The 26,243-nt window shown below is 42.7% G+C and overlaps 2 protein-coding genes across 2 annotated transcripts in view; both read left to right on the forward strand.

Annotated features, from left to right (window-relative positions):
• Positions 1-26,225, forward strand: part of LOC135700216 (uncharacterized) — a 43,969-nt gene extending 17,744 nt beyond the window's left edge. The window contains exons 6-11 of the mRNA XM_065220663.1: positions 8,047-8,266; positions 8,330-8,622; positions 24,569-24,587; positions 24,842-24,907; positions 24,967-25,522; positions 25,588-26,225. Of these exons, the coding sequence (XP_065076735.1) occupies positions 8,047-8,266; positions 8,330-8,622; positions 24,569-24,587; positions 24,842-24,907; positions 24,967-25,522; positions 25,588-26,197 (1,764 nt within the window). The 3' untranslated portion in view covers positions 26,198-26,225. The remainder of the gene's footprint in view (positions 1-8,046; positions 8,267-8,329; positions 8,623-24,568; positions 24,588-24,841; positions 24,908-24,966; positions 25,523-25,587) is intronic.
• Positions 22,185-24,120, forward strand: LOC135700495 (endochitinase-like). The gene is made up of 3 exons (XM_065221034.1): positions 22,185-22,268; positions 22,415-23,030; positions 23,093-24,120. Exons 1-3 carry the CDS (start codon positions 22,253-22,255, stop codon positions 23,700-23,702), a joined length of 1,242 nt encoding a protein of 413 aa, XP_065077106.1. The 5' UTR covers positions 22,185-22,252; the 3' UTR covers positions 23,703-24,120.
• Positions 26,226-26,243: the final 18 nt, after the last annotated feature.

Below are 26,243 nucleotides of genomic sequence, written 5' to 3' on the forward strand. Positions count from 1 at the left end.
GTCTCGACCCACATCCAACCCCTTGAACCAAGGACTCTTCGACACCTTAGGGATGATCGAGAATAGCCATCGTCCCAAACTTCCTTCACTCCATTTATTTTGCCAGCTGGCGAGCGACTGTTGACGATAAATGAAGAAAAATTCATTGTAGGCGATTTGTCGATCGTAAATATCGCCTTGCATAGCGCCCACCTTAGCAAGTGAGTCCGCCTTCTCATTGCCCGGAATCGAGCAATGAGATGGGACCCATGCAAAGGTGATGACAAAAGATCTTAAAGATAAAGCACTCAGAAGCTCTCGTATTTTCATGAGAAAATACGAGGAGTGCTTTACCGGCCTCATGGATCGAATAGCCTCGACAGAACTGAGACTATCCGTAAAAATAAAATAGTGATCTGGTGCAAGTGAGGCGATCGTCTCTAGCGTATAGTGTATTGCCGCCAGTTCAGCAACATATACGGAACAAGGAGCTTGAAGCATTCGAGAGGCGCTATGAAATTCGTTAAAAATACCAAAACCAGCGGACGCCTCTATTAGTGATCCATCTGTGAAGAACGATCTTGCGGAATCAACTTGGCCAAACTTTGCAGCGAAAATTGACGGAGCAATCATGGAACGATGATGCTCTGGGATTCCACGAATCTCCCGCGTCATAGATAAATCAAAACTAACTGAATTGCCGAAGTCGGAGAAGCATACACGATGGGGATTATGCTGTGAAGGGCTGACATCCTGAGTTATGTACACGTAGTACAATGACATAAAACGAGTTTGAGGGTTTAGGTCAAGAAGCTTCTCAAAGTTTTCGATTACCAGTGGGTTCATAACTTCACAACGGGTGAGGAGCCTGAGGGACAATTCCGAAAACCGATCCGATAGTGGCAACATGCCCGCCAACACTTCGAGACTCATCGTATGAGTCGAGTGCATGCATCCTAACGCGATACGAAGACAACGATACTGGATACGTTCCAGTTTGATGATGTGAGTTTTAGCCGCCGACTTTAAGCAAAAACTACCGTACTCTAAAACCGATAAAATCGTTGTCCGGTACAACGTTAGAAGATCTTGCGGATGAGCTCCCCACCACGTTCCGGTAATTGTTCGGAGAAAATTGATCCTTTGTTGGCATTTTCGTCTCAGATACTCAATGTGGGATCTCCAGGTGCATTTGGAATCGAACCAGACCCCAAGATATTTGAAAGACATGGAATGAGTGATCGGCTTACCCAAAAGTTGAAGCTTCGGTTGTGCTGGGCTATGCTTCCTAGAAAAAACGACCAACTCAGTTTTCTCCGTGGAGAATTCGATACCTAGCTGGATAGCCCAAGTAGACAAATTGTCTAAGGTATCCTGTAAGGGTCCTTGCAGGTTGACCCCTTTGGGCCCTGTCGTAGACACTACGCCATCATCTGCAAGTTGTCTCAGCGTGCAGTTGTCACTTAGACAATTGTCAATTTCTCTGACATAGAAATTGTACAAAAGGGGGCTTAAACATGAGCCCTGGGGGAGACCCATGTAACTAAATCGAGAAGCTGTAGAGTTTCCATGAGAAAAGCTCATATGTTTCTCTGACAGCAAATTGTACAAAAAGTTATTAATTAATGGGGAAAGGCCACAAGCGTGGAGTTTGTCTGAAAGGACTTCAACCGATACTGAATCAAAAGCCCCCTTAATATCCAAGAACACAGAAGCCATTTGCTCTTTTTTAGCAAAAGCCAACTGGATTTCTGTGGAAAGCAACGCGAGACAGTCGTTCGTTCCCTTACCCCTACGGAAACCAAATTGAGTATCTGAGAGTAGGTGGTTCGTCTCAACCCATTTGTCGAGGCGAAAAAGGATCATTTTCTCCAACAATTTTCGAATGCACGATAACATCGCGATGGGACGATACGAGTTATGATCTGACGCGGGTTTTCCAGGCTTTTTAATGGCTATAACTCTCACTCGCCTCCAATCATCTGGAACAATATTGAACTCCAGGAACTGACAAAACAAGTTCAACATGCGCCTCTTAGCGACGTCTGGGAGGTTCTTCAACAAGTCGAACCTGATCCTATCAGCCCCCGGAGCTGAATTGCGACACGAAAGGAGCGCGAGTGAGAGCTCTAGCATTGAAAAAGGCTGGCTGATCTCGTCTACCGAATTCGTCGTTTCGCGAGGAATCATCTGTGCCGGCACGGAATCAGGACATACTTTTCGCGCGAATTTGAGAATCCACCGATCCGAGTACTCCTCGCTCTCGTTGTTTGAAGACCGGTTACGCATCCTTCGCGCCGTGTTCCAAAGCGTATTCATCGACGTTTCGCGCGATAAACCGTCCACGAATTGCCGCCAGTATCCGCGTTTCTTGGCTTTGATGAGGCTCTTGAGTTCGTGTTCAAGAGTCGAGTACGCTTCGAAATACTCGGGTGTTCCGCGTTTCCGGAAAGCATAAACGCGTCGGACTTTTTACGATAAACCTCAGTGCATTGCTGGTCCCACCAAGGGGTAGGAGGTTTCCTACGAAAAGACGTTCCTGGAACCGGCCGAGTTTGAGCTCGAAGCGCGCTGTCCAAGATCAGATTGGAGAGGAAGTTATATTCCTCCAAAGGTGGAAGCTCTTCTACCGACGACACGGCTTCCTCTATCGCGGTCTTGAACGTTGTCCAATCGATATTACGGGTGAGGTCGTACGCGACATTAACGGATTCCGACGGATTGAACCCACTGGCAATCGAAATTTTGATCGGCAAGTGATCACTACCGTGGGGATCCTGGATCACATTCCACGTGCAATCCAACGATAATGAGTTAGAGCAAAGTGTGAGGTCTAATTTACTTCCATTTGAGGATGGACCAGCAAAACGTGTTACTTCTCCATTGTTAAGAATTGTCATATTGAAGTTGTCACAGAGGTCATATATCATAGTAGAACGGTTGTCATCATACAGTTCCCCCCAGCCTGTACCGTGGGAATTGAAATCTCCCATGATCAACCGTGGAGCAGGAAGTACTGAACATATATCTGAAAGTTGTTTTCGATTAACAACGGCTCTAGGAGGAATATAAACAGAAGCAATACAAAGGCTCTTACCTTTAATAATAGCCTGACATGCAACAACTTCAATACCTGGAAATTGTGGAAGATTCACTCTATAGAAGGAATGGCACTTTTTGATCCCCAAAAGTACTCCTCCTCCACGCGAATCCTCACGATCCAGTCGAATAATGTTAAAATCATAAAAAGGAAGATCTATATCTGAAGAGAGCCAAGTTTCACACAGAGCAAATGCATCACAATCATTATTGTGAACCAAAAACTTAAACGATTCTATCTTAGGAATAAGACTTCGACAATTCCACTGTAGAACAGTGATCAAATCCCCGACCTCGTTTGGAAAATTATCCATCGAAGGAGATGATTGCTGCAAGGAGGGGCCACTTCAATGTCAACTGCTTCAAGAGGGTTTTCACAGTAGGAAGCATTGCCAGAACAATGCTTTTCAGAGGATCAGAAATATCGAGGTAATTGAGGATACTGTCCACAATGTTATCAAATGAGAACAACCCAGATGAAGAAGGGGTTTGTGTTCTGAAAATTGGGGCATCGGGGGTTTTGGATGTCCCCGGGAGAGGTGGAAAATCCTGGGTATAATCAGTTCTGCGGAATCCAGGAGGAGTAGAAGTCTCCTTTTTTCCACCACTCCTTGATCTGGGCAAGCTGATTTGGGGTTCTTGATCTGCAACTTTCCGCGAACGGATGCGTTTTCGTTTCCGGGCAGAACCTTCCGGAAAACTGAAAGAAACTCCCTCCTCAGCCAAGTCAGAGCCAGACTCGTCATCTGACAAAAGAGCGAAGGGATTTGTTTCGTTGGTCGATGGCTTGGCTGTCTTAAGCATTTCTGCAAAAGACCGCCTGGAACGTTCTTTAAGAGAGCGCTCTAGTTTTTCCCCGCGTTGTTTGTACACCGGACACGACGGGAGACCATGAGGAGGAGATCCTTTGCAGTACACGCATTTTGGTGCCGTGACTGTGCAGGCGCCATCCTCGTGCTTCTCCCCGCATTTGGAACAGCGTGCCTTGCTGCCACAGTGAGAGGCCGTATGTCCCAACTGTTTGCAGTTTTGGCAGATCATGACCCGAGGAACAAACAAGCGCACAGGTAGCCGAAGTTTTCCCAACTCGATGTACTGAGGAAGGGCTGAACCAGAAAAGGTCACGCGAAACGAGTCTGTGGGGGTAAAACTCTTTTTACCCTCGCTGACAGATACTGAGCCCAGTTTTTGGACATCCAGTATCTTCACCGGGGGGAGCAAGGGGTTCTTGAAACGGCCAACCGCCTGCTTCTCCAAGATCTCGGGGGTCAGACTCGCTTCGGTGACCACACCTTCTATCTCCACATCACGAGCTGGTATGTAAACCCTGTACTCAATCGTAAAGAGCTGGGAGGCAGCAATCTCGTTAGCCTGCTTCAGGTTAGAAACGACAACACGAAGTTTATTATGCCTAACCTTCGTGATTTCGGTCACGGCCGAGTATCGCTTCGTCAGATCATTGGAAATTTGCATCAAGTTCAAAGGTTTGTTTTTGGGCTGAAAGTAGACAACCCATGGCCCAGTCGAGTCATCTGGATAGGCTCGCGATCGGGGGCTTTTCTGAGACGAACCATGAATGACAGGACGTTTTCGTCTTTTCTTGCCATCGAGTGGCAAACTGGTTTCATCTTCCGACAAAATGTCCATATCGTCTTCTGACGAGACGTCCATTTTGCCGTACTAGTGGGAGCGGTAAACGCTCTACCACTGAAACGATGCTTAAAACCACACAGACACAATAAACAGAAAAAAAAACTACAAACACAGAAACACAAAATTAAATTTAACTGATGGGCGAGAGAAAGAAACAGGAGAAAAAAAAACTTATCTGCTATACTACTACCACCGAGTGATTACACAGCAGCAGCGAAGCGACGCGCAGCGTGGGTGACCTTCGATGCTTGTGTGCGGGCGATCTTTGTAGTGGTGTGCTTGTATGAGGCTCGGCACTCAGCTGGACACACGATGATGGATGACCGGTATAAATGCGGAGGCAGATGCTGACACTCGATGACGATGATCTGTGTGCAGGTATGCGTGATCACGCACCGATGAAGCGCAAATTGGTTTGCGAATATCCAATTACAAGTGAACAATTTTCTTTCCGATGACGCCGAAAACCACTTTCTTCTCAGAAAAACTCACTTTCAGATAATTGTTTAGCCGGGTACTATGCCAGTAATCACTAAGCGAGAAAAAACTGATAATTTAAACCAACCTTCTCTCAACTTAGTGTTCTAGGTGTACTTCCACAGTCATTAATGCAGAGCTTTCCATGTCAACCAATTTCATACATTGCACAATGATACTCTATGCCAAGGGAAGAATAGAAAATTTCCTCGACCGGACCGGGAATCGTACTCACCCCCTCGGGCTTGATGATACCCGATATACCGTGCCTTTGCTGACTAAGCTATGTGATAGCTAATGATCCCGATTGTTTTCAAAGAAATTAAACAGAAACAGATACTCCATTATCATCAAGAGAATGCGCATAACTTTATAAAATAGAAATCAGTTCTGATCTGCATTCAACAAAATTACTGACATTATTTATTACGATCTACTTATTTGACCTACTTTTCGAGGTGAAGGATCTATGATTCCACGGTGTAATCAACAAACTGACTAGGTTCACTCATGCATCATATCAGTCGCCATATTTTTCATGTGTAGTCTATCTTCCAGCGCTGCTTTAAACTGCCATAAAATTTAAACCTCCAAAAATTATTCTCACCCAGTCGTGATCTCTCTCTCTCTCTCTCATTGGCCGTGAATCTCTCAGCAAAGTTTCCCCACTTACTCTCGTTACGTCGTTTGTCTCTCTAAAATAAAGGGAGATCACATTACGGTGTACTCAGATTATAGTCGCTATATTTATAGTCTGCCGGATAGAATTTCTATCTATCAAAAATCGGAACCAATTCAATATATTGTAGACCATCAATTGAAAAGGTACTACCAACTTTTATATACAAACCGTTGATTGTTCTTTTCTCACCAATCGAACGCAAATTACCTGCATCATCGGATAGGGGAAACATTCCCCAACCCAAAGATGTTGTTAGTTTGCGTAGGCGAGCCTCGAGTCACGAGAAAAGGCTTTCCGAAGTTTTGTTCACAATAGCTTTTCTGTTGTTTTGAGTTCTTTTTACTTAATTTTGAGTTGAGCCTCTCGCTTTTACTCGTTATTGTTGTCAAAAAAGGAACAAGAGATTCGACTCAACGATATAATTCAGCCCAATAAGTTACTTTTGAGTAAATTGCGTATTCTCAAATTTACATGAATTAAAATTAATTTTGGGTAGAATATACTTAGGAGTAGGTTTTTTTTGCTGGTGTTAAATAAAAACTACTAGGGGAAATGGATGTAATGTCGGTCTAATTGCCCCTAATTTGGGCCCATACATAAATTCAGCAATCGGTAGCGACCAAAAATATCGATTAGTACCGTCCCAATGACGCGTTCATCTAGATAAAATTGATAAAAAGCAGATTTTTAGCGATGAGCCCAATCTTAGATCCATAGGCCAACATGGTTTTTGTTGCATTCTCTATCGACAGCATGGAACAAGTCCGGTTTAAACTTGAACTGCGAAATGCACGTTCAGAAAGCTGGTCGACGTAGGACTAGCTCTATTAGATACCAAATCACCATATCGGGGATTAGTTGAATCAACACACTTGAACCGTCTATTTGCGCCTTAAGTGTATAGGCGGCTTTCTTATCGCTCACACGTGCTTGGTTGTCGTTTAAAAAACGCCTATTGCATCGATGGCACGCGATCTAGAGTTTATTTACAAACATAAACCGACTGTTGAAACCGTTGGGCACAAGATCCGATACCCCTGCCCGAAATGACAACGACGTACTCTAGCATCAGTGAAGAACGTTGGTTCGTTGACAGCCGGATGAGCGAAGATAGAGAAGAAGAAGAAGTAAACGTCAAGAACAAAAACAAAAGTGTGAAAGGACAGAAGTCAGATTATTCTTTGATCGCAAATGTTAATGATTTTGATAGTAAAAATGTGAAATCCTGTATAATTCAAATTTGATCGCTACCTGAACCGTTCCTTTTTATTCGGTAAGGCCTCTAAATTATAATTAAAATGAAATTGTTTCGGTAATGTAGGTCGATAAAAAAGCCTTTGTACTGGGGTTCGGCAGACGCTTTCACGTTGTGAAAAATATATTGAAAAACTAAAATTTGTAAGTAAATATTAAGATGCTGGAACAACAATACTTATAACAAGATTAAATATTACAGTTTGAGCTGTGACTATACGAGCTGCTACAGAAACTTAGTTTTTTTTCTACAAGAACTCCGAACATTTTCTCAAAAGATTTTAACCCCACTTTTGAGATGGATCACGGCTGTGGAAAGTGCAACAATCCCGACGACGACGACATGGTTGCTTGCGATACCTGTGAAGTTTGGTATCATTTGGATTGTGTAGGAGAATCTCCGGGAGTGGCAGACTGGAACTTTGTGTGCCCCAAGTGCACCGGCAAGAAGGAGAGGAAAAAAAAAGGGAAAAGCTGACGCTACCGTGCCCAACAAATCCGACAAAACTCTAGTGTCGAAAGGTGCAAAGCCATCCGAGCCCGAGAAAAATCCTAATCCCAAGCATGATCCGGAAATTGTTGAACAGGATAATAAAAGCAATGGTGCACCCGAAGAAGACGAAACCTATGATTCGCGCAGGCAAGCAGATTTTGACCGTTTGGATGACGAAATGTTGCGGAAGGTGAGGCTATTGGAGCATGAAAGGGCACTGAAGGAGAAGTGTTTGGAATTGGAAGCAAAATTGCAGCAAAAAAAGCTGGATCAGGAACGGGAATTAAGGAACAGGAAGTTGGAGCAACAACGCGAAATGTACCGCATTGAGTTGGAGGAAGAAACAGATTTTCTAAACCAGCAGGACGCACTACGGACACAATTCCAAAGGTTAAAACATAAATTGTAGTCCGTTAACCAGAAGGAAACTATTAAGGATAAGAATACTGATGCTGACGGTGCACCGGCGACTAGCAGTCAGAAAAATAAAACGGTTTTCGATTGGCAAGAGACACCAAAATGCATTCCGAATTCGAAGCTGAAGATAATTCCCGAGAAAAAGGATCCCTCGCCAAATACTAGTGAGGAAGAGGAATCGGCGGCCGAATATTCGGTCGAGTCAGATGCTAGCGAGCCTGAGCCAACACCATCGAGCTAGCTGAAGATAAAATCCCATGCGTCCCACGGGTCAGGGCCAACCAAAGCTCAGGTGGCTGCCCGTCAGGTATTGTCAAAGAAACTTCCGATCTTCAGCGGTAAGGTGGAGGAATGGCCGCTTTTCTTCAGTAGCTACGTCAACTCTACGGAGGCATGTGGATTTACGGATGTGGAGAATCTGGTGCGGCTTCAGGAATGCCTCAAAGGTCCTGCCCTGGATTCAGTAAGAAGCCGGTTGCTGCTTCCGAAAGCCGTGCCTCAAGTGATTGAGACTTTGCGCATGCTGTACGGACGTCCAGAACAGCTCATTCATACTTTGTTGAACAAGGTAAGACGAACGGACCCACCGCGAGTTGATCGTCTCTAGACGTTCATACCCTTCGGAATGGCAGTGCAGGAGTTATGTGACCACTTGGATGCAGCAGGGTTGCACAACCATTTAGTGAATCCCGTTTTGATTCAAGAGTTGGTCGACAAACTTCCGGCTGCAACAAAACGGGAATGGGTACACTTCGAACGTTCGCGGATTTTGCGTCAGGCATTGTGTCTGAGGCGAGTGAGGTGGCATTGTCCGTCGAGGTACGAGGTTCAGCCAAATCTGATAAGCCAAAGGGGAAAGATAAGGGCTTCATTCGTGCACATAGTGCAGAGCCTGCAGCTACGTTACCACCAGTTAGCCCTTGTCGTGTGTGTAAGACGGCTGGTCATCGTACACGGAATTGCGAAGAGTTTCATCGCTTGAGTCCAGGGAAAGGGTGAAAATGATGGAACGGTGGAAACTATGCGAGCGATGTTTAAACGAGCATACGGGATGGTGTCGTTTCAAAATCACATGCAACGTCGGAAATTGTCGTCAACAACACCATCCGTTGGTACATCGTGAGGCTGATGCTGGCCCTCAAGTCAATCGCCTCAACCAAGGACAACTGCATACGCACCTGGATGGAAAGCTACCGGTGCTTTTCAGAATCGTACCTGTAACACTATATAGTGGACGTAGATCGATCTCCACTTTTGCTTATCTCGACGAAGGATCTTCCATGACGCTCGTCGAAGAGAGCATTGTACGTGAACTGGGTACACGTGGAAACCCACAACCCTTGACGCTGCAATGGACGGGCAATATCGTGCGCCGAGAATCATCGTCGGAGTGCGTATCACTGAAGGTAGCAAGCGAAGCGGGCAATCGTCTGGATCTGAAGGATGCGCATACTGTGAAGAAGCTATATCTGCCGAAACAGCGAGCTGATTTTCGGCAAATCTCCATTCAATACCAGAATTTGCGAGGATTGTATGCGGCTAATCACACCAAAGGTTTTGATCGGCCTCAACAATGCATTTCTGCTCGCGCCCTTAGAGTCGAGAGTTGGGAATGCCAACGAGCCGATTGCCGTTCGATCACATTTGGGTTGGACAATCTACGGGCCGAGAGGAACTGGACCATCAACGGGGTTTGTTGGTTACCACAATGGATATACTAACCAGGAATTGCACGAAAAGATGCGGGAGTTTTTCATGACGCAAGAACCACGGACTATAGTGAGCAAGCTTCCAGAATCAGCTGAAGATCGAAGAGCACGCGAGTTGCTGGAAAATACTACAGTCAAAGTCGACGATCGTTATGAAACTGGTCTTCTTTGGAAGGCAGAGGACGTGAATCTGCCGGACAGTTACGGTATGGCATACAAACGTGCTCCGTTTCTTGTCCCGAAGTATACTTGATGGATGTAGCCATTTTTGGGTCAGCGTGTTCCCCGGCATCTGCACAGTACATTAAAAACCTCAACGCATCCCAATACGCTGATCGATTTCTGGTGGCAGCGAGCGCCATCATTCGGAAGCATTATGTAGACGACTACCTGTGACTACACGAGCTGCTACAGAAACTTAGTTTTTTTTTTTCTACAAGAACTCCGAACACCGACTGTAAGCTGATACATATGCCGTTTTTGTTTTGCGGTGTAGCATCGGTGTAGTGTAACCAGGTTTAGTGTAAGCGCAAGTCATTGACAGCTCAACATCATTTGTTTGTAAACAAAGGTACATCCGATATCGACACCCTACATTAATTCGGTGTACCGTACAACCGTTTTATATTGAAGATTTACCAAATTTGCCCTTTTATTATGAACAAACAACAGGTCGTATGTACAGTTTTTACGCTTCTGTCAAATTTGTTACATTAGTTACATACGACGATTAATACTTCCATAGAGGTTAGGTGTCGTATGTAACATTGAGCTGTGTTTTGATCAGTTGGCACATACGATAAATAGTTTTTTTTTTTGAGAAAAAAAGTGAAACAGAAATGTGTTAACGGGCCAAAATTTTACCTTAGGAAGAGTAAGGAGAGTAGTGTCTGGTAGCATTAAAATGTCAATTTTTTTACGTTTGTTTCATACGATCTATTCAAAAAGCACTCCATAATTAATTAATTATTGTGAGGGGACTCTCTTACTTAAAAGACGTACAATAGGGTTAACTACCCCATTTCCGGCCTGTTAAGCACAACCTGCACTCAGTATTTCTTAATCTAGCGCAGTTTAGCACCAAACGGATTGTTATTATTGCTGATGGCTTCCAAATTTATTTACCTTTCCGTATGTTCCGTAAGATTTGATAAAGAGAAACCAATCTTTGAAATATTCACTAACACTGTTTCTTGACGCCAAACTCGGCCTACGGATTCTAAACTCGGCCTAACGCATTGAAACGCCATGGAAACGCCAATGAATTCACTTCGGCCTATCGTATGAAGATAAAAATTGATTCGGTCGGAGCGCTTCTTTTGTGTTTGGGAATAATGGGTGCAAACCTTCATATCACGCGTTCTCATTGACTTCGTTCGGTAGCTTATTAACTAAAGTATCGTACCAAACGCATAATTGACTTGTTAACTCTGAAAGCATGGATTTATTTAAAGTTTTCTGGCCCAAAATGGGCGATTAGGCCGAAGTAGTTCTCAACCCTATTTCTTTTTTTTTTCAAGCAGATTTTTGAGCAAAATTTTACTGATTTTCTATTATTTCGAGTTCTTTTGATCTGAAGCTATTTTATAACCTCGCAACCAGTCATCTCTCTCTGTTCTTTCGATAGTCATAGCAAGCGAGCACGTTATTGGTTAATTGGGGCAAAAAATTTGATCAATTTTCAATAGTTATGATATACCAAACAAGTCAATCAAACAGAATTGATGAATCAAAGGGTGTGAAAAAAAATTCAAATCCATCAATAAATGGCCAAATTATAAGCGTTTAAAACCTAACACTATTTCGTTACACGATTTTTTTTGCACACGTTCACAATCTTCTACGTACTATCACAAATATAACAACTGTTGTTAGGGTTAAATAATATATGTAACACAACTTGTGACAAAATAACCCATTAGGGTACAAACTTAAAGGGCATATTCTGGTAATTTTTTTTAATGTTTTCTATTTTTAGATTATCATTAAAATAGGAGAATTTGCGTGTTCTCGGCAATCTAAGCAGCGACCATCTTTCTATTAGCTTTTTCTCTCAGGAACGCACGCATGTGTAGTATTGGTTTATTTACAATCTTTTGCTCTCAGCTGTTCTAACAATTTAAGTCGAAATAATTGTCAAAAACTGATCTGAAACGCTTTTACAAAGCTCCAAACTTTTCTAGTGCGAGCGACTATTGTGGGCAACATCTTTTTATTCGGCAACCTTTCTATTTGAGTTGCGTGTTAAACAGCATTGGCAACTCGAAATCACCAGTATTTTGTATTGCGTGTGTTTCATTTCAAGAAAACCCTGTTAGATTGCTTTTTCTCAGTGGTAAAAATATAATCAAATTGAAGCTGAAAGCCTAAAGAATCGCTTGAATGCATTCAGGGAAGTGTTTTCGTAAGAAAATCTAGTGAAATTAGCGTTTCAATTTGTGTTGCCGAAAAAAGTCTGTCATGCCGAAGTCGTCATTTTCCCTATTTGAAAATAACCCCTCTATCAAAAAACGAAATATCACCCCCTCTCCCACACTTTCGCATGCTTTACAAATACAAAAAAACTTCTATATTGCTGAAAACGGAGGGTAGCAAAGTATATTTGCAACACAGTTTGTTATAATTATCAAAAATTGCCGCCAATTAGAAATTTTAATTATTTTGATTATAAAGTATTTTCAAAATATAATCAATGAGAATGATTCCAACGAATTTCTTAGGAATATCCCTAGAAAATTCTGAGTTAAATTTCAAGTGGATTTCGATGAGTATTCTAAGAATATTCCGGTGTTTTTTATCAGATAATTCAAAGGAGAATCCCAGCAGCATTTTGAAGATTTTTTGGGATTTCCTAGCAGAACTAAAAAAATATTGATAAGATAATTCCGTGGGAATTTCAGGATAATATTAGGTAAATTCTGAGGTGGAGTCCACGTGAATGTTCAGCATTTTCTAAAGATGTTGTAAAATTTGTTAAAATCATATTTATCCTTTACACTAGTCAATAATACTCATCATAATTTCTTGCTCATTTTAAAATATTTCCATTATACATTTGGATTGTATTTTTGAAAAATGCGTGAAATTAGGATCATAGGTTAATGAAACTATGGTACTTTATCGTAGAAACATTCGGAAAAACCGGGAAATCTCATGGAATTTTATTAAGAAAACTGAGTAGACAATAAGCTATAATAATTGTCAACAATATAAAAAATTGTCGGGAATCTGGATCTCTTTTCCATTGTTTTTTTTTTAATTCTCGCTAGTACTGAATTTTGTACGTTTAAGCTCTATGACTCTTTCCTTCCCACGGTAGCACAGGGGATTTATAAGTTTTTGGTCTGTCTTACGATTATCATTACAGCTTAAATCAGTCAGCATTGATTTAAGTTTCTCTTGTGCTCAATTCTCCTTTATATATTCATCTCACAAGTTTCTAGAAGGCTTAGAAAGAAAACAAAAATCATCTCGAAACTTATAAATTGAGCTTGATAACTTCAAAAGTGTCTTAGTCCTATGATTTGTAAATTTCCCGCATCTTGCAGTTCTTTTTGTAGAATCATTACCTTATAATGTTAGAGGTATTGCAAATTAATCGAAGACCATACCCCAATCTATTTTTTAAAATGCAATTGACAACAGAATTTAAAGATTAAAAAGACAAATAATCTGGAATTAATTAAAACTAAATCTAAAATATATCATAGTTTACCAAAGTGAAAAAGTTTGAAAATAATCGAAGAATATTAACAAATCTCCAGAGACAAGACTAAGAGATCTTAAAACAAATGGTTCATACAGGTTCTTGTTTTCCTTTCTTTAGTCTGACACCTCTCAAGTTAAAATGTTTTGAAAGCTTCCTTATTTCCAAAATTGTTGATTATTTGTCAGTCTGTCAAATGTCAAATGATCCAAAATCTCGTCAGGGATCTTGTGAATTGAAGTTAAAGGATTTTATGAATTCCTGGTATCTTGCATAAGCAATTCCAATCACTCGATATTTGACTCATCATGTCTTATTCTATTTTTTACCAGTTTAAAACAGTTTATTAGCTTAAAGGGTGAACACGAACAAATGCGGACACATTAAAAATGTTGCCATAAAGGCATTTTTTGAGATTTTTTTTTCAAAATTTCCTAATCAAGCTAAGAGTGTATAGAGTCATAGTATGCATTGGTTGTCAGGATAAGTTAATTTGTTTACATCATGGCTTCACCGGAACAAGCACGTCGCAATTCGAACCTGCGCGCTCAAAACGAAAATCCCGGTCTATCAGCTCCTGGCAGTTTTCGATTAAATTCCTGGGCAGGAATTTAATACCTCGGATGACCGGAAGAGTGACCCGGAAGAATGTAAAATCAAAAAGAAATTTTTTTTTTTTTTGTTAATTGCTTTATTTGTACAGGCTCAATCGAATAAACTTTACAGAGCCAAGTTATCATTTTCTTTATACATTATAAATGTCTTAAATCTAAAATTAAAGGATTGGAACCGATTACTCGCGGTCTTCTCGAGGTTAGTGGATGACAATTGTTTGGATCGGGAGAGGGAAAAGGAAATTAGGAATAAGATTTATGATTCAAAAATGTTACTATTTCTAAAACATATACTTAATCCTATCGACGTTATATCAACTCTGTAATTATACAATTATTACCGAAACAAATCTACAAAAAAAAAAATACACACACACATACAAAACACAAACTAAACACAAGGTTAATCAAACTTACAATCTATGATTAATATTCTTCAAGAAAACATATATGAGTTGCATAAACTCCAGATCACGTCTAGCCAAAATATCCCGAACTGGAACATTAGGTTGTCTACCTCGAGCCCGAAGGGAATCGTACAACTCGGATCTGACTCCACGGTGCTCAGCACATGACCAAATAATGTGATCTGCGTCCTGGTAACCTTGTCCACAGTCACAGAGATTGCTGTCTCCCAGCCCAACACGAAACAAGTGAGCGTTTAACGAATAGTGATTGGACATGAGGCGAGACATCATACGAATGAAGTCTCGACCCACATCCAACCCCTTGAACCAAGGACACTTCGACACCTTAGGGATGATTGAATATAACCATCGTCCCAAACTCCCTTCACTCCATTTATTTTGCCAGCTGGCGAGTGACTGTTGACGATAAATGAAGAAAAATTCGTCGTAGGCGATTTGTCGATCGTAAATATCGCCTTCCATAGCGCCCACCTTTTCAAGCGAGTCCGCCTTCTCATTACCCGGAATCGAGCAATGAGATGGGACCCATGCAAAGGTGATGACAAAAGATCTTAAAGATAAAGCACTTAAAAACTCTCGTATTTTCATGAGAAAATACGAGGAGTGCTTTACCGGCCTCATGGAGCGAATAGCCTCGACAGAACTGAGACTATCCGTAAAAATAAAATAATGATCTGGTGCAAGTGAGGCGATCGTTTCTAGCGTATAATGTATTGCCGCCAGTTCAGCAACATATACGGAACAAGGAGCATGAAGCATTCGAGAGGCGCTATGAAATTCGTTAAAAATACCAAAACCTGCGGACGCCTCTATTAGTGATCCATCTGTGAAGAACGATCTTGCGGAATCAACTTGGCCAAACTTTGCAGCGAAAATTGACGGAGCAATCATGGAACGATGATGCTCTGGGATTCCGCGAATCTCTTGCGTCATGGATAAATCAAATAGAACAGAATTGTCGAAGTCGGAGAAGCAAACACGATAGGGATTATGCTGCGAAGGGCTGACATCCTGTGTTATGTACACGTAGTACAATGACATAAAACGAGTTTGAGGGTTTAGCTCAAGAAGCTTCTCAAAGTTTGCAATCACCAGTGGGTTCATAACTTCACAACGGGTGAGGAGCCTGAGGGACAATTCCGCAAACCGATCCGATAGTGGCAACATGCCCGCCAACACTTCGAGACTCATCGTATGAGTCGAGTGCATGCATCCTAACGCGATACGAAGACAGCGATACTGGATCCGTTCCAGTTTGATGATGTGCGTTTTAGCCGCCGACTGGAAGCAAAAACTACCGTACTCTAAAACCGATAAAATCGTTGTCCGGTACAACGTTAGAAGATCTTGCGGATGGGCTCCCCACCACGTTCCGGTCATTGTTCGGAGAAAATTGATCCTTTGTTGGCATTTCCGCTTCAGATACTCAATGTGGGATCTCCAGGTGCATTTGGAATCGAACCAGACCCCAAGATATTTGAAAGACATGGAATGAGTGATCGGCTTACCCAAAAGTTGAAGCTTCGTTTGTGCTGGGCTATGCTTCCTAGAAAAAACGACCAACTCAGTTTTCTCCGTGGAGAATTCGATACCTAGCTGGATAGCCCAAGTAGACAAATTGTCTAAGGTATCCTGTAAGGGTCCTTGCAGGTCGGCCTCTCTGGGTCCTGTCATAGACACTACTCCGTCATCTGCAAGTTGTCTCAACGTGCAGTTGTCCCTTAGACAATTGTCAATTTCTCTGACGTAGAAATTATACAGAAGGGGGCTTAAACATGAGCCCTGGGGGAGACCCATGTAGCTAAATCGTGAAGCTGTAGAGTTTCCATGAGAAAAGCTCATATGTTTCTCTGACAGCAAATTGTACAAAAAGTTATTAATTAATGGAGAAAGGCCACAAGCGTGGAGTTTGTCTGAAAGGACTTCAACCGATACTGAATCAAAAGCCCCCTTAATATCCAAGAATACAGAAGCCATTTGCTCTTTTTTAGCAAAAGCCAACTGAATTTCTGTGGAAAGCAACGCGAGACAGTCGTTCGTTCCCTTGCCCCTACGGAAACCAAATTGAGTATCTGAGAGTAGGTGGTTCAACTCAACCCATTTGTCCAGGCGAAAAAGGATCATTTTCTCCAACAATTTTCGAATACACGATAACATCGCAATGGGACGATACGAGTTGTGATCTGACGCGGGTTTTCCAGGCTTTTTAATAGCTATAACTCTCACCCGCCTCCAATCATCCGGAACAATATTAAGCTCCAAGAACTGACCAAACAAGTTCAACATGCGCCTCTTAGCGACGTCTGGGAGGTTCTTCAACAAGTTGAACTTGATTCTATCAGCCCCCGGAGCCGAATTGCCACACGAAAGGAGCGCGAGTGAGAGCTCCAGCATTGAAAAAGGCTGGCTGATCTCGTCTACCGAATTCGTCGTTTCGCGAGGAATCATCTGTGCCGGCACAGAATCAGGACATACTTTTCGCGCGAACTTGAGAATCCAACTATCCGAGTACTCCTCGCTCTCGTTGTTTGAAGACCGGTTACGCATCCTTCGCGCCGCATTCCAAAGCGTATTCATCGACGTTTCGCGCGATAATCCGTCCACGAATTGCCGCCAGTATCCGCGTTTCTTGGCTTTGATGAGGCTCTTGAGTTCGCGTTCAAGAGCCGAGTACGCTTCGAAATGTACGGGTGTTCCACGTTTCCGGAAAAGCTTAAACGCGTCGGACTTTTTACGATAAACCTCAGTGCATTGCTGGTCCCACCAAGGGGAAGGAGGTTTCCTACGGAAAGACGTTCCTGGAACCGGCCGAGTTTGAGCTTGAAGCGCGCTGTCCAAGATCAGATTGGAGAGGAAGTTATATTCCTCCAACGGTGGAAGCCCTTCTACCGACGTTAGGGCATCTTCTATCACATTCTTGAACTTTGTCCAATCGATATTACGGGTAAGATCGTACGCGACGTTAACGGGTTCCGACGGATTGAACCCACTGGCAACTGAAACTTTGATCGGCAAGTGATCACTACCGTGGGGATCTTGGATCACATTCCACGTGCAATCCAACGATAATGAGTTAGAGCAAAGTGTGAGGTCTAATCTACTTCCATTCGAGGATGGGCCAGCCAAACGTGTTACTTCTCCATTGTTAAGAATTGTCATATTAAAGCTGTCGCAGAGGTCATATATCAAAGTAGAACGGTTGTCATCATACAGTTCCCCCCAGCCTGTACCGTGGGAATTCAAATCTCCCATAATCAACCGTGGAGCAGGAAGTACCGAACAGATATCTGAAAGTTGTTTGCGATTAACAACGGCTCTAGGAGGAATATAAACAGAAGCAATACAAAGGCTCTTACCTTTAATAATAGCCTGACATGCAACAACTTCAATACCTGGAAATTGTGGAAGATTCACTCTATAGAAGGAATGGCACTTTTTGATCCCCAAAAGTACTCCTCCTCCACGCGAATCCTCACGATCCAGTCGAATAATGTTAAAATCATAAAAAGAAAGATCGATATCTGAAGAGAGCCAAGTTTCACAAACAGCAAATGCATCACAATCATTATTGTGAACTAAAAACTTAAAAGAATCTAATTTAGGAATGAGACTTCGACAATTCCACTGTAGAACAGTGATCAAATCCCCGACCTCGTTTGGAAAATTATCCATCGAAGGAAATGATTGCTGCAATGAGGGGCCACTTCAATGTCAATTGCTTCAAGAGGGTCTTCACAGAAGGAAGCATTGCCAGAACAATTCTTTTGAGAGGATCAGAAATATTGAGGTACTTGAGAATATCGTCCACAATTTGATCAAATGAGAACAACCCGGATGAAGAAGGGGCTTCTGTTCTTAAAAATGGGCCATCAGGGGTTTTTGATGTCCCCGGGAGAGATGGAAAGTTCTGGTTATAGTCAGTTCTGCGGAAACCAGGAGGAGTTGAAACTTCCTTTTCTCCATCACTCCTTGATTTGGGCAAGCTGATTTGGGGTTCCTTATCTGCAACTCTCCGCGAACGGATGCGTTTTCGTTTCCGTGCAGAACCTTCCGGAAAACTGAAAGAAACTCCCTCCTCAGCCAAGTCAGAGTCAGACTCGTCATCAGACAAAACAGCAAAGGGATTTTTGTCGTTGGTTGATGGTGTTGCTGTCTTTAGCATTGCTGCAAAAGACTGCCTGGAACGCTCCTTAAGAGAGCGTTCTAGTTTCTCCCCGCGTTGTTTGTACGCCGGGCACGACGAGAGACCATGAGGTGTTCCCTTACAGTACACGCATTTTGGTGCAGTGACTGTGCAGGCGCCATCCTCGTGCTTCTCCCCGCATTTGGAACAGCGTGCCTTGCTGCCACAGTGAGAGGCCGTATGTCCCAACTGTTTGCAGTTTTGGCAGTTCATGACCCGAGGAACAAACAAACGCACAGGTAGCCGAAGTTTTCCTAACTCGATGTAGTGAAAAAGGGCTGAACCAGAAAAGGTCACCCGAAACGAGTCTGTGGGGGTAAAGCTCTTTTTACCCTCGCTGAAAGATACTGAGTTCAGCTTCTGGACTTCCAGTATCTCAACCGTGGGAAGCAAGGGGTTCTTGAAACGGCCAACCGCTTGCTTCGCCAAGATCTCGGGGGTCAGACTCGCTTCGGTGACCACACCTTCGATCTCCACATTACGAGCAGGGATGTACACTCTATACTCGAGTGTAAAGAGCTGGGAGGCAGCAATCTCGTTAGCTTGTTTCAGGTTAGAGACGACAACGCGAAGTTTATTGTACCTCACTTTCGAGATTTCGGTCACGGCCGAGAACCGCTTCGTCAGATCATTAGTAATTTGCATTACATTCAAAGGTTTCTTTTTGGGCTGAAAGTAAACAACCCATGGGCCAGTCGAGTCTTCTGGGTAGGCTCGCGATCGGGGGCTTATCTGTCCCTGTCCATTACCAGACTGAGATGACGAAGCAGGGATGGCATCATCTGATTTCTGGGATGACAGACGTTTTCGACCCTTCTTGCTATCGCGTGGCAAAGTGGTGTCATCTTCCGACAAAACGTCCATTTCGTCTTCCGACAAAATGTCCATTTTGCCGTACTAGTGGGAGCGAAAAACGCTCTACCACTGCAACGATAATCAAAATTACTCGGAAACAATACACGAGAAAAAAAAAAATACAAACACAGAAACACAAACTTAAAATTTAACTGATGGGAGAAAGAAAGAAACAAGAACAAAAACTTATCTGATAATCCTATACTACTATCACCGAGCGTTTACACAGCAGCAGCGGAGCGACGCGCAGCTTTGATGATCTTCGATCCGCGTGTGCGGGCGGTCTTCGTTGATGTGTGCTTGTATGAAGCTCGGCACTCAGCTGCACACACGATGATGGATGAGCGGTTTGAATGTGGAGGCAGATGCTGACACTCGATGACGATGATCCGTGTGCACAGGTATGCGTGACCACGCACCGATGGTGCGCAAAATGATTGGCGAATTGCCAATCGCAAAAACAATTTTCGATGATGCCGAGAACACACTTTCTTCTCAGAAAAAAACTCACTTTTTGATAAATTTATCGGGAATTATGCCAGGAATCACTAAGCGAGAAAAACTGATTATTTACGTCAGATAATAGCGAGAAAACTTCCAAATTAACGGAGCGCGTAACAAGTCGACCGTACTTCTTGCTAGGACGCAGTGGTGTGAAAAAATCAAAAAGAAATTGAAATTCCCCAAAAAGTTCCTTCTCTGGCAAGCAATCTGCAGTTGTGCGATTAAAAGCTGGGACCATGAACCAACAGATTTACCAGGAGGAGTGCCTACGGAAAAGAATACTGCCTTTTCTGGAGCAATATGAGGTGGATTGCCTATTCTGGCCGAACTTGGCAAGCTGCCACTACTCAAATTCCACCAAACAGTAGTACAGCGAAAATGGGGTCACAGTGGTTCCCAGGTGATGACTCCGGCCAATACTCTCCGGAACTAAGGCCAATTGAGGAATACTGGTCAATTGTGAAGCACATATTGAAGAAAAAGGGTGGAACTGCAATTGGCCTGAAAGATTTCAAGAGGAAATGGAATTTTGGCAGCCAAACAAGTGGGAACAGGGCTCGTGCAAAAGATGATGGGCCTTGTGCGGAGAAAAATTTGAGAAATAGCCTATGGTAAGAAGGAAGACTTAAACAATGGTCTTAAAATAAGCATAATACTTACAAATGTATAACTGAAAAATAAAACGCATTTGAAACCCCCAACAAGATTTTCTTGCGGATTTTTTTGGGTTCAACCTTTATAATGGCACATTCTCACAGTCGACCTAATGACACATTTAGCCTTGTTCGGTCCAGCAGAATGAATAGCAACTCCTGTTGTAGAAGAATTATCTTTTTTTAAGTAATTCAAAAATTAGATCTGGGTATCAATATAATTTCTGTGGAATATTTTAAAACGCTATCTCGACGTTCCATTCCTCATTTCGGAAATAGTTCTAATAATTAGGCAATGTCTTCTTATTAGGTAACTAAGCAAACGCAGAGCACCTTCGTGATGCAAGTTCGCAGATCGCATAAAGATCATCATAGTTCATCTATAAAAATCGTGACGTGTTAGAGAATAGATTTATTCTAGACTTTAATTCAGGAGACCATAAGAATTGCAAATATGGTAATATATCTCTGTTATTGAAGGTCTTGTTACACAGTGTTTTTAGTTTTTAATTTAGTTGTGCAAGATCTTGCAATATTAACTTTTGACGAATGCGTACCGATAAGAAATCGATGCCTACCTTTTTGGATGACTGACAAATCAATTTGCATGATTCTATTTTTGAAAGTTTTCGGATAATGTTTACGTCACATTTTGGTACCTTTTTAAAATGATTTTGTTCACTTTTTAGTCACTTTTTGAAATGATTTTAATCACTAATTCACTATTTTTATTCCTTAACACTGCTATCAGCCCTGAATTTGAGTACAGTAAACCGACATTACATCCACATACCTGCTATGTTTCCATGTTAAAATGGTGAGTTTTACATTTTTCAGTCATGCCTAAATAATGTGCAAGTAATAGGAATATCTAAACTTGCTTGTTGGCAGTGAAATATTGACTGCAGCTCAATTATTACATAAGATAGAGCATAACATGTAATTGAAGGCTTCATATTAGATCGAGGTTAGCGACATATACCCTAATTAATGCTTACTCATTGTAATCGTCCTAAAAAGAGAATCAATTAGTTCCCCTATAGCCGGCGGTGGAGTTGGATGAAATGCGATCAACTCAGACTCCGGTTTAAACAAACAACAATTATTTAAAAAAAAATCTGAATATAAGTAAAAATTCCATTACAATTTCAAGCACATTTACCACATGTAAGCACCATATTCTGAACGGTTAAGGGTTGCAACAAGGATTTCCTGGGTAAAACACTTTCACTGCATTTACTTACGTGCGTTCATCGAGGCATTTCACAATTTCGCGTTCTACCAGCATTACCGGTTAAACATTATGATGGACAAGCACATACAAATAAAGTCCCGAAAGCTTGAAAATTTCCGAAAGCTTGGAAAATCCCATCAAGATCGCACTCCTATTTGCACCATAGCTACAATTGCAGTGCTTATCATTTCCAGTTTCGCACATCCAGTTTTTCCAGCTCATCGCATCTACAGCTCATTCAAGAAAGACTAGACCGGTAGTGGCACATCGCACGTTCAGTTGTGGTTTGATCGCGACCGATGCAGCATCATCATGTCCAGCAAATATTGTAAGTCCTATTCAGCACTATTCAGTACTACATAGATCCAGATTTTAGCTATGATATACAAAGGGTTACAATTTTTATGGAATCTGTTCTCATGATCGATAGCATTGCATAGATACTTAATTTATGATCACCTACTTCTCTTGTAGTGGCACTCTCGGCTCTGGCGTTGCTGTTTTTCTCTGCAGAAGGGCTCGTCGACAGTAGCTCCGAGGGAAGAAGATTCATCTGCCACTACACGACGTGGTCCCGTACGAGGCAGAACGATGGAGCCTACACGATCGAGGACATTCCCGGAGACCTTTGTTCACATGTGGTGTACAACTTTGTGGCCATACACGAGAAAACGTACGAGGTGACTTCGATGCAACCGGATTTCGATATAGGAGAAAATGGGTTCCGTCGGTTTGCGGCGCTGAAGGATAAGTTTCCGAACTTGAAACTGCTGGTCGCCATCGGTGGTTGGGGTCATGGTGGAGAGAAGTTTAGCAAGATGACTGAAACTCGTGAACGAAGAAAAAGATTTGTGGCTAGTGTGGTAAAGTTTCTGCACAAGTATGGGTTCGATGGGTTGGAGGTGGTTTGGATGTACCCAGGGAACTTCGAACGCGGTGGAAACGTCAATGATAAGGATAATTTCTACTATTTGATTCGAGAGCTGCAGAAGGCATTTACGGATGCCACGCGAGGTTGGGAGGTCAGCGTGCAAGTTCCAGCGGATCGTTCACGGATCGATGTCGGGTACCAAATTGATGCCCTATGCGAGTAAGTATATGCTAATGATTTCTGATTAACCGATCACTTCTAATTATTACAATGTTCATCAGGGCAGCGGACTTTATCCACGTAATTGGCTACGATCTACGCGGTTGGTGGAATAATTTTGCGGACGTGCATAGCCCGATGGCAGACCGTGCACACGACGAAGGTAACTTCGAAGGATTGAACGTTCAAAACGGAGTCAACCAGTGGTTACGTGGGGGTTGTCCTGCCAGCAAAGTTGTTCTCGGTGTCCCCCTGTTCGGCAGGACGTATCTTCTATCCACCCCGGAGGACAACGCCGTCGGAGCAACAACAATTGGGGCAGGATCTGCTGGAGAGTACACCAACGAACCCGGATACCTAGGGTATTGTGAAATCTGCACAATACTTCCCAATATGAACAATAAATGGGACGAAGTGGCACAGTGTCCGTATGCCTTCGACAGTGTCGAGTGGATTGGCTACGAGGATGAACGATCGTTGAGAGCGAAAATTGACTGGGCGGTAAAAAATCGCCTGGCTGGAGTATTTGCTTTCTCGCTCGATTTGGACGATTATCGTGGACGCTGCGGGAAACCGTATCCACTGACCAGAGTAATCCACAAGTACTACGAAGAAACTAAAAAAGATTCTCTAGTGACGTGGCCATTAGCGAACCGTGTGATAAAAATGTGATTTTATTTATATTAAAATGTGCCGTACAAAGTGTGTCGAAAACTAATTTATTACTAAAAATAAATCTTAGCAAATTACTACGACTTACAAGATGATAATTATAACAAAAAATATCACCTTCACATGAGATGAATTTTCACAGTTTGCACCTTGTTTGCACATAGGGGAAATGGATGTAATGTCGACCTAAATGCCCCTAATTTGGCCCCATAGATAAATTCAGCAATCGACTAAATTTTCAAAGCGACCAAAAATATTTCAATAGTACCGTCCCAATGACGCGTTCATCTAGATAAAATTGATAAATAGCAAATTTTTAGCGATAGGCCCAATCTTAGATCCATAGGCCAACATTAGAGCCATTTCCCCTATAATCATTCAAAAATGATTCGGTAAAATTTTACAAATTGAGGTGATCATATTATATATCTTGGGTTGAATTTTGGATTAACAAAGTACAGAGATTTTCCCTGATGTATAAAGATATTCCCTGATATTTCAGGATTAGAATGGAAATCCCCAGATTTACCAGCTTTTTACAGGTAGTCGACACCGTGGAAAGGGTAACGAACAGTCCGCCATGTTCAACACATAGACTGACAGTTGCTTGTGGGATTTTCCCTTAAGAGTGAAGAGTTGCAGAGTCGTCGTCAACGCGAGTACCGTGGATTTTCCAGATAATCAGAAAATGAAACGTTCAACTTCAGTCTTTTCGCTCTCAAATGTTAAATCAATCTCAGAGATAAGTTCGCATATTCACTCTCTTTGCGAAAGCTATCCCAATCCTCTCTAAACGAAAGAGAGACTCACATAAAACTGTCCGCATCGATCGCCTGCGATCACAGTTTTCGTTGGATTCTCCATGAGACAGCATGGAACTTAAGGGTAAGTGTCTTTCCTATCTCTCGTCTTAATCTCGTTCGGTGCGGTTAATTAGGTAGGTAGCAGCATTTGTTTACAAACGGAAACCGGCTGTTAACCGATACACCGTAGTCAGGCGAAAAAGGAGTGTGAAGAATCGACCTGTTTGCAAATAAAATTTTATGACCTGAAAGGGGAAATCCCATGTTGTATACATCGCTGTTATGTGGAAATAGTGGAATGATATTGACCTTGAACCTATTCTCTCTTTTCAACAGATAGTGTGTTGTTGTTTACAGTAGCACTATGTGCCACAGTTGCCCTAGTTGAGGCGATCAATGATGGTAAGAGTTGATAACTATATGATCAGGACGTATTTTTAACTTGATTTTTCCTTTAACAGCGCAATCTCGGCGGTTGGTCTGCCACTATACGACCTGGTCCCAGGGTCGCTCCGGACAGGCATCATACCGCGTTGAGAACGTCCCGGGAAACCTCTGCACCCATGTGGTATACAATTTTATTGGTATCGATGAGGATACGTACGAGCTGAAGCCACTGCAGCGTGAGATCGACATCGTACAAAACGGGTTCGGCCGGTTCGTTGATCTGAAGAAAAACTTTCCCACACTGAAAACGACGATCGCCGTTGGAGGGTGGGCCCATGGTGGGGAGAAGTTTAGCAGAATGGCTGCCTTCAGGAAGCGCAGGCAAACGTTTGTACAAAGCGTGGTAAAGTTTTTGGAACAGTACGGTTTTGATGGACTGGAGATTGCGTGGCTATATCCGGGAAACCCTGAACGAGGTGGTAATGGAAACGATAAAGACAATTTGGTTTACTTGGTGGAGGAATTGAAGCGAGCCTTCCAGAAGATCGGTAAAGATTGGGAGGTGACAGTTCAAGTACCGTTGGATAAAAGCAGGCTTGATATTGGCTACGACATTGCCGATCTATGCGAGTAAGTATACCGTTGTTTCGTTGGAACCCATATCTAAGAGTTCGAATTTGGCTTAATCATTGTAGGGCTGCAGACTTTGTTCATCTCATCGGATATGATCTCCGCGGTTGGTGGAACAATTTTGCCGACGTCCATAGCCCCATGGCCGATCGCTCGCACGATCTGGGCAACTTCCGTGGAATCAACATTCAGGATGGTGTGCAGCATTGGCTCACGAACAGATGTCTGCCAAATAAAATGGTGCTAGGTGTTCCATTGTTTGGTAGAACGTACACCTTGGCCAATCCTCAACAGAATGGCATCGGATCGCAAACGACGGGTGCTGGAGCGGCTGGCAAATACACCCACGAAGCGGGATACCTTGGGTACTGTGAAATTTGCCCGAAGTTTATCTCGCGATCACCTTGGCCAACATTGTGGGATGACGTAGGCAAGTGCCCTTATACCTACCGAGGTCGCGAGTGGATAGGATATGAGAATGAGCAATCTCTCGAGGAGAAGATAAAGTATGCCAAGGAAAAGCAGTTGGCTGGTATATATGCATTCTCTTTGGATTTGGACGACTATCTAGGGGATTGTTCGGATGAACCCTACCCATTGACCCGGAAGTTGAACGAATATATTGAGAAGGATGATGACGATTTCGGCGGTTTCTTGGGTCGACCATCCGAATAATGAGATGAGTTGAAATAAACAGACGTAGGAGTAATAGCGAGTGTAT

The sequence above is a fragment of the Ochlerotatus camptorhynchus genome, unplaced genomic scaffold, assembly GCF_037179485.1.
Source record: "Ochlerotatus camptorhynchus isolate MF236.1 unplaced genomic scaffold, CSIRO-AGI_Acam_v1.1 ptg000011l, whole genome shotgun sequence".
Lineage (NCBI taxonomy): Eukaryota > Metazoa > Arthropoda > Insecta > Diptera > Culicidae > Ochlerotatus > Ochlerotatus camptorhynchus.